A 15,826-nucleotide genomic window follows, 5' to 3' on the forward strand; every position below is an offset into this window, starting at 1 on the left:
ATGAAATACGTCGATATTTATATAGTAATCCAAAAGACCCGGCAAGCAGAGGGTTAATAGCCAAAATAATTAATTGTAAAGAAAGATATATTAATAAGATATATTGAATTTCAGGTAAATATAATACAGAAAAAAACATTTTAAAGAGCTCGGTGTTTTAATCTACCCGTTTCGATTTTTATAACAGAACAAATTTGTCTAAGTAAATACAATACACTGGAAAAGAGTATATTTAACATAAGAAACTAATATTAAAAGTTACTACTCATACACATCAAGAATTATTGGCATTAAATTAAATCGATCGCCATATGGTTTTCTACCAAGGACAAAAAGTATAAGACGCATGTAGGCCACAATAAACATAAATGAAACACGTTAATTGCGATAATTTATAATTCAATGGTTTAATGTAAGTTTTTATTCCATAGATTTTTAATATATAAAATAATATATTTCCCGTTAATTGAATACTGAAATGCGTCGATCCGCAAATAAATTGAGGAAAAACATACAAACTATAGAATAACCTCCAAAATATAAGGAAACCCAAAGGAAAAGACTTGCGTAAGCGTCAAAAGATAAAAAAGTATATTTTTGGAAACCAGCCACAAATGAATCGGCACAACGGCGAACATCAAACTTGCGACAATTATTACAAGCACGTGGATTTGTAGGTGTAAAAAATATACTCACGACTCATTCTCGTCTATGAACATGATGGTTGCACGCTCTGTAACAGAAAAAATAAAAGAAAACGTTAGAAGATTTTACTATAATTGCTACTAGGCAGTTTAAATATAAAACGTTTCGCCAAACACGCACAAGTTGGTTCGAAGTTCGCAAGCGTCCGATCGCCGACGGATCGGGTGGACGAATACGAGTTTGCAAAGACAACTTTGTACACGCAGAGGAACAACTAAAGGTGGGTAGTTAGCAAAAAATATTTGCAACTAGCTGACCGATAGGTAACAACAATCAAGTAACAGTCAACATCAGATTGAATATACGTTAATTTAATTTATATAACTTAAACAGCTCGCGGTTATGTTACATTAAAAAACAGTATACATTTGGTAGTAATACTCCAATGACAATAAAAGCTTGTAAAGCACTTCGTATCGTATAATTCAGTCATAGTTTATATTCATCAACGAGTTTAGAAAAAACATTATGAGCATGACCTATTAAAGAAAATTTAAGAAAGAAGTTATCCAATTGTTATCCAACAAACCAAAAATATTTTCAAATATTTTTTTCATAAATAATGTAATATTTTCATTAAAAAACGTGTTACACAAGCAGTTTTTTAAGAAAAAATACAGAAATGAACCTCTTCATTTAAGTACAATAGAAGAGTAGTTAAAGAAAATAATTTATAAAGAACATCAAAAGTCGAACGCCTGCCAACCCTGCAGCAGTGTCAGTGTTAACAAGGTTAAAAAATGTTTTTGATGCGTTTTTGCAACAGTCGAAAAAGTATTACGTTAGAAACTGGTCGAATCCGATTGGACTATAAAATTATATGGCTGCCAATTGGATGAAAATAACGCATGTCAATCTTTATTCAATGTAACCGCAATATATAATGAAAAGTTTTCGCAGAAACTCAGTGCGCTTTTTACATATAGTGTCAAATGCATAACATGATTATAATTGTAAAGTATTAAGGCACCCATAACATTTACTAACAAGAATTAATTACATGAATAAAAGTTTTCTACGCATTATCGAGTATTACGGTGAATCAAACCCTAAAATTGTCTACAATAAAGTAATGATTCTAGAACACGCGAGCCTCCAAAATAATATACATATTTCATACTAATTCGACTTTAGTCGTAGTTGTATAATTGATACACCAACAACTTGAAAGTAGGCGCAGGACTATCAGCTATATCCATTTTATATTTACGGTTACAGGAAAAAAAAATGATTGTACAAGTTTAATAGTCCAACTTCGTAAAGTAAATATTTTTATTACTTTTTCTAGATAATATAACATAACAAGACAAACAATTTAGAATAAATAAATAATAAAAAACATTAATATTAAGAACCTATTGTAATTATGAACAAACAACTGTTGACATTTCATTAATATTTAACCTTCGATTTAACATAGGAATAAAATAGTATTTATTAAAAACACACCGATATAATATACTAATACTACATAAATTTATATAAAATATATTCAATAGCAATGCAATCATATTACATTATTGTATACAATACTCGATGCTATCATGCGCTCAAAATAGTTTTTAGTCAAACGATAAGATTTTCCCAACAACCGCAACATAAATTGAAGTAGATAAAGACATGATTTACAAGTTAACCCAATGACCTAACAAACATAACGCCAACAATCATATGCAGGCGATTAGGGACACCCCTAGTGTTTAGTAATAGCCCACCTCGCAAGATATTCGAGAAAATTGTTACATAACACATTTTTTGTTTGTTTGTAAACGTTTCAAGGTTTCTCGGCGAGATACATTTGCAAATACAAAGCTATTGCAAATTGCTAGACTGTGGCATATTTCGCAAATAAGCATTCGTTAATTTTATAGGCAAAAATGTGTTTTAGTCGCACCGGTTTGGCGACGATAACTTGATCGATAACAACTGCGAAAAAACCGCGTGCTAAGTGCTAACAGATTACGGTTTCAAAGTGCGGACCGAAATTAGCCGATCAATTAGTTAACAGCAATAAGACTAGAATATGATTTAATACGGGTAGATGAATCGTTAATATCTGCTTCATTATAAGATTTCTATCGTTTCTAACATAGTTTCCCTCTATTTAAGTTGCGATGGAATCCTGAATAAAAACACGGATGCGCAGCGAATAGGAAAAATCAGGCGAGCACCGAAAAGCCTGGGTTAAATACCGAAATGGTACGAAATGTATTCGCCACAATTTGACTTCGTGTAACTTCGAAATTATAGATTATTGTATAGTAAAACATATATATTACGCTAAATGATTAAATAATAATTATACATATAGCTGCGCCTATCAATCAATAATCAAACAAGGCTTAACTTGTCTTTTTATATTTGTAAAACAAATCATACATTTTAAGAACAATTATTTTCTGGTCCATTTCTAACTCTATTCGCCACATTTCACATTACAAATACTAAAAAGAAGCACTCGCTAGTTTGCGATAAGATTCCAACGTTCACGTTAACGAGTTTTGTTCGGAAGCTCTAAAATCATAAACGTTCATCGTTAACCCCTTTCAAGTTCACGTTCGCAGATAAACTCACGGGACAAAGCTCACGTTCGCGATCATAAATCACGAGTAACACAACCGAGTTCAATTAGCGTACGATGATAAAAAAATCATAACCCAAACAAGTTAATTAAATATAGTCCATAGTCTACCATTGGAAAAAAACAAGATCATAAACGTGTCTTTTTCCTCACAAGTTTTAGAAATTCAAAGACGCAGTACGATCTATGAAAATAAACTGTGCAGAAAACCAACGACATGCACGACACTGTCGAAGCGTGACGTTTTTAAAAACTCGTTTTCCTTCGAGCAGTTTAATTGCAACTCGGTCGTATAATGAGAGACATGGTGGATATAAATATAACATAGCAACATTTGAAATAGTGAAGAAAAAACGGGCTCGTGCTTGGAAAAAGCTCAAAGGCTAAGTAGTTATATAGATTCATGAATAATTTAAAGGACGTTGTGCATTTAAGCGATAAACGTGCATGTGAAGGGTATGCAATATATGCTAATAGAATAATACTAACAGAATCTACGAAGAACATTCGGAAAATGGAAGCTAATTTTTTTCATTTGGTTAATCAGGTTTCAATTGTTTTTGTTCGTGAAAAGTGTGTTTAAAACGGCCGTGTCAATTCCTACTGTGAGGTTCGTTTAATGAAGGAAAAAACGCTGCTGAAATTCATATATATGGCAACGCCATTTTGAAGCAAAAAGAAGTGGCAAAAAGAAGTTGCTACTGATGATCTCGTTGACAAAAAAATATTGGTCTTTAACAGTCGAAAAGTATGCAGAACGATTAATGAACGGAAATTCTGAACGCATTGGGTGCCAAAATATCGTTAGAACCAAGAAATCGTTCCTTCACCTAATAATAAAAATAAATAAATTCCTTTTCCATCAAATTTCGTAATTAGTTATTTTATATATAAATATATTTAATACATACACATACGCAGAGCACTTCATATCAAAACTGTTCGACTTATCATGATTTTAAATTAATCATCTCGATAGTTATCCAATAGATTAAGAAAAACCTATGAAACGATAATTTAAACTTACAAACAAGTGTAAAATATTTGTACTATACTACTGTTTAATTTCGATAGTATAACAAAATCTTTTCAATAACAATCATATCAATTAGTTATCACTTTAAATCAACGAAAACACCTGATTAAATATCTTCGGTCATTTGACTCTTAATCTAATCTACTTACTAACATAATTAATATGTGGTAGAATTCAATTTTGATCGTGATTTGTTTCTCGATATAGGGAATTATTCGTCGGTTAAATTAAATTTTATTACAAACCATCAAAAACCTACTTATCTTCAAATTTTATGATAATATACTAAAATAAAATGATCAATATTTATTTAGTTACAAATAAAAACAATACATTTTCAACTTCACGGCTATTTGGAGTTGAAAATAATTTTAACAGTTTTTAATGTCGAAATTTAGTTTGTCACCACTCGCATGCCATCCCTGGTCCCTCATCGCAAAATTTTATTATCCGCTTTTATAATCTACAAGGTCTTGGGTATAACGATGAGTTAATCATTAATCGTGTAGCTACAAGATCTTACCATTGGATAATAAATTTACTTGAAAATTATCGAGATATTTAATAATATTCGCAGACACATGTAATTATCAACATTCTTGTAAAACAGACATCTATAAAAAAATTATGGCAGTATTCTGTTTTGTACAGTATGTACTTGTCAAATTGTGTGTAAAGTGACCACCGCTTGATTCAAGTGAAAAATATTTTAAAGTTATTCCGAGCCAACAGCGAAGCTACATTGAGCCAAATGAGCTTTTTTTAGCTATTGTATACGGATGAAATGATTTGAAAAATAGAAAATGAGTAAATTATTATGTAAATAAATACTTAACAATCGCGTAGAAGAAAGCAAACGTAATAATTTTTCTTAAGCTTTCTACAAAATACCGGCTTTTGAGATTCAACAATTTAGCTTTTGGTCTTCGATTTTTCATCTGAGTAAATAAACGTATACATGGGGATTTAAAAAAAAAACAATATCTACAAAAGTGGTATTTTTAGAAATTGCTAAAAAAAATCGTGACTCCATTAAAAATGCTAAAGTATATAAAATTATTACTTTTGAATTGTCCATTATAAATAGGTAAAAAAAAACATTAAGAAATAAAAATAAATGTTTTTTCTTCTTCACAAAAAAATGGCATTTATTTGCGATTTACCGGTTTTGAGGACACGTAAACTACTGTAGCTTTATTCAGATCGCTATGTAAAACTCGGACTTACAAATTGAGCCTTTAAATGTGTTAATAATTACATTTCAAAATAGCAAATATAAAAACATTTGTATATATAGAAATTAGCCTAATTATTGCTGTCTTCGTCTAATAAGTTAAAAAATCATTTGTCACATCTCAAGGTTAAATTTTAAAACCATTTTTACGAGTGATTTCACAACTAAACAAATTTTATGCTCTTATAAAAATCAAAATCGAGCGGTAGTTAAGACTTCAAGACACACTACAAACAATTAAAAATGGTTAGACAAATGACAATAAAATTAGCTAAGATTGAAACGTGTGTAGCAAAAATCTAGATTGGCAAAATACCTAAGTCTACTTAAGATTATAATCTTTCGTGTAAATCTCAAATAGATAAACTAAATCAAATAATTAAAACAATCAGAACACACATTCCTTCTTTCTGTATAATTTAAATATTTAAAATAAATTACTAATTACTATCTTGAAAAACTTATTGTGGGGGTTGATCAACACTAGGCCCTTAGGGGTAGGGGTGACAAGTAAACACCGATATTAGTTTCGAATTCATAGTTTCCGTGGTCGCTGAGATGAATAGTGACATTCCGGAAGCTGTTTTAAGTCCAAGTTATCTTTCCATTGACATAGATGGTAAGAAAGGGAAAAATATAAACTGTCAAATCAATAATTGACAGTCGAGATGACATTTAAGACCAACTTTTCTGATTCTTTTCCTGTCTAATGGAAGATTGGGATAAATAAATAAACGCCGGGGTAATCAGTTAGTAATAAATAAAAATAAAAGAAATGAAAAAATAGTTATAATAACAAACATAAATTAAGAGTAGTTTTAATTTTCATATTACATTAGCTTTGTATCTGGTTATATGCGAGATTGGAGAACGGATTGACAGTTCAAACATGTCATTCGATTCCGGTACGATTATAGCAAAAGGAAAGAAATTTCCCGCCGCAATGAAAAAACCCAGATACGGAGAAACTATTGTTTGCAGAAAGAAATCAGAGTAGATAAACGAGTAAGCGCACTTATAAGTAATTGGCACAATAGTGAAATGATATTCTAGATACGTTTACAAAGGCAATTTCGATCTAAAATGTTTTTCAATACAAAAGGGCGTAATACCTAGTAGGCATAAAGTTAATTATACGGCAATGTCAAACGTCGTGTCGGGAAATTTTGACGTGAGCTTGTTTACTAATTTTTATAGTATTCTTAGAAAAGGTAATTCTACGTAATGTACATAATTATCGTAGAATAAAAAAATCACTTATTTAATATTAGTATTTATTTTTTCCAAGGCAAATTCGCACGCAATGCTCAAAGATCGCTTCGCCGACGTTTCAATGGCATCGTTGAAAACGGAATTTGCAATTTGCATGTATCGCAAACGAATCGTTAGATAAGCAGAGAATAGACGTAGATAAATGTTGCGATAGGGCATGGAACGGCCGCGAATTAAAGTATGGTGAATGTTTACCTACCGGTGTATGTAAATTTGCATTAATAATAAGTACATATATACGACGCGTATGTCAACATTGTATTAAATTTCATTCATACAATGACAGACGGACAGCTGATCGCAGTTTATAGCGTCGTAAGAGCGTAAATTCCGACCAGTGATTTATGTACATATTAGTATAATAAAGGGAAGCCGTTCGAATGCGTTTATATAACAGTGCGGATATTATTGTTTACATGCTCGTCCTCGATGCGTATTTGGGCCAAAATTGTTTCCATGTTGATCAATACTGTTTTGCGTCTAATTCGAACTCGAGTCTAGAACGAACGATGGATCGATCAATCGCCATGACGACGGAAAGGCTTTCTCTAAGTTGCGCATTTTTCGCAACAAGCACGCGGAGAGTAGCGGTGATCTATGACGTGTATGTAAACAAACTGCGTGTCGTTCGTCAAGCGGCGGTGACGCACACGCGCGATGCAGGCCCTTCGACGCATCGAAGCTGGAATTACCATAGCCATAAAAAATACAATTCTAAACGCTCTCCGACAAAAGGTGCGCCATCTTTATTATTTTACTATTTTTAAATTGTTATGAGCGTCGAAAAATATATTTTCGATTCGAATACAAATCGGTCCGGTGTTATTTACGTTAGATTTGAAAATGGAAGTGGAATAGATACATCGATTAGATTAAAGCGAGACGATAAGGGGGCGCGAGCTTACCTTGTTCGCAGTTGTTGGACAAGATTTGCGCGGAGGCTACGGCGGCGACTTGCTGTCGAGCGGCAGCCGCGTGAGGTTATGGCGCGACGAATAGGAGGGCGACGGGGGGAAGGGACACTCCGCCAATCAGCGAAGAGTGGCGTGATGTGACGTCACGCGCGGTCGATACTCAATCCCGACACATGCGTTTTGGTCCAGAGTTAAAAATACGACGGCCATAAAAAATCAAAAATGCCAAAATAAAAATATTTTACACCAATGATGAAATATTTAGGAAAAAGTTTATCTTGAAAAGAAATTCGACGCTCTTAGTCAATGCGGTGTAAGTTTTAGCACATTATTTTATTAATTAAAAAAATAAATACCGCACACAAATGTGTGGGGATTCAGATCCAAATTGCAATAGCAATACATTCAAGCTAACCAGAAAAGTCAATTAGTCGAAGAAATATAAAAATATTTAGTGGTCGGTAACTCATGCCACGTTCACTACACTACCAAATGTTTTCCTTTGAAGAGAATTGTCTTTAAAAACTTGTCCTCCTTTGTCTTTTCTGTCCTTCTTTATCCTCCTTGGGCGGCTTCCATAAATGATGCGATAGGATTAGTGCGGAGAGGCAGCGTAGACAATGTGAAACAATCAGAAGCCTGGCTCAATGACATAAAATTTGTTGCTGCACGACTAAATAAACTGTTTTTTCGCATCGAGTAAATATTTTATTTTTACCGAAAACCCTGGAATATTTCAGCTAAATTCTCACGATAGTATGCAAAGATATTTAAATAACATAATACTACTTCTCTTTTAGTAGTGATTTTCAGTTTAAAAAAAAAGCCAGGAAATCTCGAAACCTTGTCTTTTCGAAACCCAAAATCGTAACGTTACAATTGATTGTACAAGACTCGATAAAACGGCAATAAAAATTACTGGATTTTTGCTAGTAGCATTTTCAAATAATTGAACGGCCAGGGCTGGCTCGAAGAATGGTCGCCAATTACTCTGAAGGGGGGCGCCATTTGATTATATTTATCACGGTTGAAAGTTTGCATAAGCCCAAGTAACGCCGCCCAACTGGCAAAAAAGGTTATCTAAGAATTTTTGTCCATTGCTGCGATGCTGCGAGAGTTAAAAAAGTCACATCGAAAATTTTCGTTTATACAAAAAGTTTGAGATGGCTTTTTATGTTTTCCTTTGATATTTTTAAAAGCTGGGCATATTACAAAATGTACAGAACATTCCCAGATGACCTTTTTAAAGCCCAGAGCGCTGCATATTCTCAGGCCGGCCCTGGAAGCAGCCTTTCCTAAGTTATCACAATACGTCAGAACAGAAAATAATTATCACTATACTGAGATCTATCGCACCAACACAAATAACGAAGGAATTGACACTCTTAAAAAAACCGTTAGATTCAATCCAAAGAAGTAAACTCCAAAATACTATTTCCGAGTGAGCATTACATATTGGAAAACTTAAATAATTCAAAGCAAATACAACGTTATACAGCTAGAAAATTTACCATAGTTATTTTGTAAAAATACAAATTTGTGGAACAAAAATTGGTTATTTCTGTTTATATTTCACTTTTGCTAAAATTTATAATATTTTGCATTAGTTGAATTTTATTCTTTAATATATTTAAATTGCATATTAATAAAAATACAAAATCAGTGTAAATAAATACAAACCGGTTTTCTTGCATCAACTAACGCTTCTTTGACAATCGTTTATTTAAATACAGGTTTTTGCAAATCACTTATAATTAAAATCGGTCTCTAAATTATGAATCATAACAAGACAATAAAATATAAATTATTGCGCAATAGCAAGTCATACCTAATTACACACCAACTAGGTTATTTATTTGCCATCTGGTTTATTTAGTTATTACTTGACTATTATCATGTTTCTTAATTATTTTATTTATCTACAAGTAATGGAAAAATACGAGCGATATTTTAGCTCTTATCTGAACGCAATTTATTTTTATATCTCTTAATAAAGCTCTTTATTTATTTGTTAAAAGACTGCAATAACCGAGATAAAAACGTACAATCACCAATTAAAAGAATATACCACAATTCAATATAAATTGCCGCAATAAAAACATATCTTTATGTTTCACAGCTATAAATCTGACGATTTTTTCTACCTATAAACATATTTTTTAACATAGTTATGTAGTTGGGCATGTTTTGTTTTTATATATAACGCTTATTAGAATATAAGGGCGATATATTTAAAATGTATTACTATATAAATTATAATATATGTTTCTGTTTAAAATATTTATTTATATAAATTTTTATTACATTTTTGTCACATAAACAATACATAATAAATATATTTTATGTAACTTTTATAGTACCCATTCAAGATAAAAGTGTTCCGCAATATAATATTATATTTATGAATATTTAATATTATAAATTTTGCAAAAATGCTGTTAGAATGTTAACGGTTTAATTAAATTTACAAGTAATTTATTTAAGTGATAATCTAATCCACAGATTCCAATAAAACTAAAAGATTGATATTATAGTTTTTATTTTTATGCATAAAATACGACTGTATAGAATGCTTTCAATCAATTTATTTATATAACAATAAAGCAGGATTCATATATGATACATATACAATCATAGTATTTCCATTAAATAAAATAGCTCTGTATTAAATAAAATATATCTGATGTATTCTTTTTATTAGGAAAAAATAGTAAAAACATATTTTATTAAAAGTTATAATTTTGTTATAATACTAGCACATTGGAATTACAAAAATCTTTATTGGAAGCTTAATTGGAGTGTTTAAAATATATAATAGGCTAGAGTTAAAAACAATTAAACAATTAAGAAGTTTAATTTAAAATATATAATAAAAATATGTTCTTAATCAAATAATTAAAAATATAATTATTTTATTACAGAACATCAAATTAAATACTTCATAAAGTAAGTTTAATGTGAATGTAATATATTAATATTTATTATATTAATTTTGCACAATAACTATTTACTAAGTATTCATTTATAAAAAATAAACATTTCAATTCATAATAATATATAAACAAATATAGAATTTATAATATTTTACATTAAGGCATTTCATTCCGATTCTTTCTTTTCTTACCATATCGTTATTGTCACCTGCGAAATATTGCTTAAACGTTAACAGGTAGATATAATCACATTTTTATTATCACAATTCGATAACTCCGCCGATGCAAAATAATATATAAAACGTGCGATTAATTATCTAAATTTACACTTGTACTTATACATATGTATATGAATTTTTTTAAATATTATTTTATGTAATTTGGAATAATTTATAATCACATAACATTATTTATTATATATCACAATTAAAACGACTTTTATATTATAACACCATATTTTATCACAATGTGATTGGCTTCTTTTTAAGCTCTCCATCGATCAGTTTCTTTATACATTCTGTTGACGTTATCTCTTAACATTTTTTCTTGCTCTGCAATAATAAATTCAATATAAATTCAGTAAACATCATATCAGATTAATATAGATTACCTTTACTCAGATTTGCTATTACGCATTGCTTGCGTAAAAACTCTGAACATAAATCTTTACTAAGGCCAAACGCGTGCATGTTGTATGTGAAAGTTCTAAAAGACAACATTTTATTATTATTTGTGAACAAAAATAGATTCAATAAGTTAAGTTTACCCTAGTTGCCCGAAAGTTATGTTTTCCTGATACTGCTTATCGTCGAAGAAAGCTTCCATGTTGTTTGATTGGACGTCATCTTTGGTAACGATCGGTTTGTGCACACGTTCACATTGCAGTGCATCAAAGAAGGCCGCATTCCAAAATCTTATCGAATGCCAAATAGGTTGATCACGTAAGTATATGTAAAGGTACTCTTTATAAGGCTCGCAACCAGGAACATCAACTATCATGATGCATATATTAGAATCAATATTAATGTGTACTTATTGTATGTAATGCTACTGTACCTTCTAAGTAAAACGTAAAGCACATATTCATTAAAGATTTGGCCGGAGAAAAGTCATCTGCATCAGCACATTCGAATAGAACGATCGCAAAGTATTGTATCAGCGAGAAGAACGTACTTTCATTGACTCGTTTTGATCTTCCTCTTTGAGCATTCACAAATCTAGAGAACCACAATCTGCCAGTCTCGTTCTGAGAATTATAGATAACCATACATACATATATAATGATTAACTTCTTTTTATTTTATGAAATCATAAACACATAGACGTTATCCTTATCAATCTATATATCTATGGAAGTCAACAATTTTTATATTCTAAATACACCTTTTAAATTGGAATTGTAAAACGAGATATATAAATTTACCTGACAAAGCTGTCCAAATTTGGCCTTCTGATCTAACTGTATGCTAGCACTATCTCTGAAGAGCTGTACTACAAAATGTCTCATGAATTCAACACTTGCTTCATCAGATTGACTATCTAAACTGAGACTGGAAGCCCAAGATTGAACGGATCCTTCGGAGCCTGATCGTACCCAATATTTCTTCCCATCTCTATCAGAAGAATCTATGCTTGTACTAGGGCCATATCCATCTAAGTCGCTCGCTGATCCACTACTAGGCACTTCTACAATACAAATCAAACAATAAAGTACAACTTCCAATGTACATATATTATTAGAATCAAAATATCAAATAAACTACCTTGTTTCACTTTTAACTTATCGTATGGATCTGGACCTGTAGCTACTAAACAATATTCCAAATTGCTATCAATAGATTGAGAAAGGTTCAGTGAAGATAAGTCTCTATCGAGATCAGTTATTTCGTCGCATTTGGAACTGCTTCTTTCTGTATCACCTGGACGTATTATGACGGCGACGGATGTAGATATAGAATCTTCACTTTTATCACTAGGAAGGCCATCTTTGATTCTTCTGTGCATTATATTTTGATATATTAAGACTCGAATTACATATAATCATTTCAATACATACCCATTTGCTTCGACTGTTGGAAAATGCTTCTTCTTGTGTTTGGATAACGCTTCCCGGTCTTCGAACGTAAGACCGAATGTTGGTAAAGTGTGAAGCTTGCGAGGGGTGAATGTGGCACATTTTTTATCAGTACTGTTCGCATTCTTAGACGAAGCTAAGCTCCCAATACTCTCTATAGCCTCGGTTGAATAAGACGAAGACTCGCTCATGCTCAGAGCGGACTCGAGCTGTACATTTAAAATATAAATATACAAGCAAATTTACCTATTTTTATATAACTTATATATACTGAATATAATTCATACTTTATTGGACAGATCATTTATAATGTCTGAACTGTTCCCCAGGAAGGATAGCATCCTTGTTTTTATTAAGTCTTGAGATCTGGCCATGAAACCCTTCCTGTGACCTCTCTTGGGTTCTTCTTTGGTATTGGTCATTAAATCGACCATTTTTCATTTATTAACATATACTTCCTGATCAAAATTTATTTATATCTATACATAACATATGTATATAATGAAATTTAATTAAAATATCGATTTATATTACTAGAAAACTAAATTTTATAACAGTATAATATAGCACAGTTGACACTATCAGCTGATTGTGAGAAAATTCCGCATTGAAGTACATTTAATGAAAATGTATCGATTTTCCGGCTGTCTTGTTATTAGAGGTGTTTCAGATATTGTAGTATAAAGGAAAATAGCACGGTTTCGGTTTTTTAGGATAAAATATTAAAGGAAAACCATTGGAAAAACGTTTACCGGCGAAAGGCCAGATAAAGACTGCATTGCTCATGGGCTAGAATTGGAGCGAAAAGCGAAAACTTGTGAACATAAGGGCCTAAGTGAGCAAAAGTATATTTTTGTTTTCTTGTAATTAATTATGTACTACACAATTAATAATTTTATGTAAGTACATAGTAAGTATTTTAATGCTGTAATAAAGAGCAATTAAGTATGAAAACATTATATTTACGTCGATATAAAAGAAATAATGAGCTACCAGTCAATATCTTTAAGCATTCAAAAATTTAAAGAAAATTTATTTTTATTTTATGTTTAGAGGGTCAGTTGGGTGCTTACATGATCTCCTAGCGGAATCAATAATGACACAACCTTTCCACAATCTTTACTAGTATATGTTATTAATCTATTAAATTTATCTTTAAATTAAAAAAAAAAACATTATAAGCAGACAAAAAAAAACAGTATAATCAAACCTTACAAAGCAGACAGTGTCTAGGCACTAACACTAACACAAATTGTCATTAAACAGAGTGAATGTGTGGATTCTTTAACCCTTTATACGACACTTTTTTTTGTTTTAGTTACATCTTTTAAAAATAAATTTATATCTTCTTTATCGTTTTTGGCGGCAATATTCTAAATTAAGTCAACTTTATATTGAATGGTAAACTAATCTACCAATGTACGTTATCACATTAGGTTCATTATAAAAAAAAAACAAAAACACAAAAAACAAAAATTCTGGTGGTATATACATGTACCACTTTGTTCAAGGTGTCCTATAAAGGGTTAAGACCTATAGTGATTCTGACTGTAGTCATAGGCAGCGGCAAGGTGCGGAATCCTCGACATCCCCCAGTTTCACTATTGGCTAAAGCAAAATTCCTCGTACCCAGGGACGTCATAAGGGGAGGAACAGGGGGGGGGGGAATCCCCCTCCTTGAATTTGGTCAGATATAATCTTAATGATATCGAAATATTAAATAAACAACTTTTGACTGGGCAATTTTTACTTCCCCCCCTCCACCCCTCCGTAGAAAAATCTGAAATGACGTCATTGATTCTAAATAATAAATTCTCAGGTAATCTCTCAAAGAAAATCTAAATAAAACAGTGTCGTATCTATTCCAAAAATATTTTTTAAAATATGTCGTTTCAGTGAAATTATATCGCAATACATTTTCATCGGTAGACATATAATTTTACCAGTAAAAATATAATGTATCTGGCAGATGCTAGTAAAATTATATGGTATCAACTTTTCCATACGTAGTAATATATACATTTACATACTTTCACAAATTATATTTTCACCAATGAAGTCCAAATACATTTTCCCCATTATATATTTATTTCTATTAGCGAAAATATAATTTACCTGATTACACCGCTAGTAAAATGAATCCATGAAACTCAATTTCACATTTGCGAAACGTCTATTTGCTGTTCAAACCCAAACTAAGCCTGCCAGAATTAACCGAACCTAACTTAACCTAATGAAAGTTTTAAAAATAATTATAGTTTCAGTACATATAGATGTCGCATCTCGCATATTGCTCCTTAGTTTGTCTGTACTTGAATATTACACTGTCTTAAAAATATGATAGTTATCCTTACAGAGTGTTGGTCAAAGTATATTCAAACCGAATTTTGGTCAATAGGCGCAAAAACAATTATCAGTCATTAGAACGCAAAAATACAAATCAAAAGCAACAAAGTCGTTTCGGTGGCATTTCAGTTAAGAAAGGACGATTTTATTGCTTTTGACGTGGATTTTTGACTTCTGAGAAGTGACGATTGCTTTTTGCGCTCTTATGTTGATCAAAATTCGGTTTAGATATACATACTTCAATCGATTCTCACTTATTATAAGTCATAATATTATTATAAAAAGTTTTTATATGAACGCTAGATAATTAAGCGACGGCACGATTTAATTGCTTTTGACGTGGATTCTAAACGAAAACGTCATTGGAGGGGGGGCAGGTGGGGGTATTTGCATTCCCCTGAATTATTAATTTATCTGTAGCAGTACTACTTAATTAAATTACATTTTCGTAGTTACAAGAAATCACATGTTTTAAGGATACAAATAAAAGGTACAAAAAATGTAGGTTATTTTATGTTTCAAACAACAAAATTATTGGCAAATTAAAAATGTTAATAAATACGGTCATTAAACACACGGTTATATTAAATACAACATACCACAAACCGCAATATAAGATAACCGTATGAAGCCAAACGTTTCATTTTAAATCTAAGCGATACAGAAGAAATTATACATTTTGCCTGTTTTATGTTAATATAAAACAGGAAAAATTGTTTTAAATAAAAAAA

The 15,826-nt window shown here is 31.2% G+C and overlaps 2 protein-coding genes across 3 annotated transcripts in view; both read right to left on the reverse strand.

Annotated features, from left to right (window-relative positions):
• The window catches only part of Acsl (Acyl-CoA synthetase long-chain), a 27,594-nt gene extending 19,677 nt beyond the window's left edge, over positions 1-7,917 (reverse strand). Inside the window, exons 1-2 of one of the 2 annotated variants that reach the window (XM_088183310.1) lie at positions 7,734-7,917; positions 697-733 (exon numbers count right to left, since the gene is read on the reverse strand). In XM_088183310.1, coding sequence (XP_088039436.1) covers positions 697-719 — 23 coding nt within the window. In that variant the 5' untranslated portion in view covers positions 720-733; positions 7,734-7,917. Of the gene's footprint in view, positions 1-696; positions 734-825; positions 897-7,733 lie in introns of those variants that run through there. The other variant, XM_088183311.1, reaches the window with a different exon arrangement.
• Positions 7,918-10,853: 2,936 nt separating this feature from the next.
• On the reverse strand, positions 10,854-13,524 carry LOC148236757 (uncharacterized protein KIAA0513). Its single transcript, XM_088182275.1, has 8 exons — positions 13,037-13,524; positions 12,732-12,958; positions 12,439-12,671; positions 12,099-12,361; positions 11,732-11,921; positions 11,442-11,667; positions 11,286-11,380; positions 10,854-11,226 (listed from the first exon to the last, which is right to left on the reverse strand). The coding sequence occupies exons 1-8, from the start codon at positions 13,181-13,183 to the stop codon at positions 11,159-11,161; spliced, it is 1,449 nt and encodes a 482-aa protein (XP_088038401.1). The 5' UTR covers positions 13,184-13,524; the 3' UTR covers positions 10,854-11,158.
• Positions 13,525-15,826: the final 2,302 nt, after the last annotated feature.

This window comes from Plectrocnemia conspersa, unplaced genomic scaffold (assembly GCF_051122295.1).
Source record: "Plectrocnemia conspersa isolate PC_06_02 unplaced genomic scaffold, ASM5112229v1 ptg000003l, whole genome shotgun sequence".
Classification (NCBI taxonomy): domain Eukaryota; kingdom Metazoa; phylum Arthropoda; class Insecta; order Trichoptera; family Polycentropodidae; genus Plectrocnemia; species Plectrocnemia conspersa.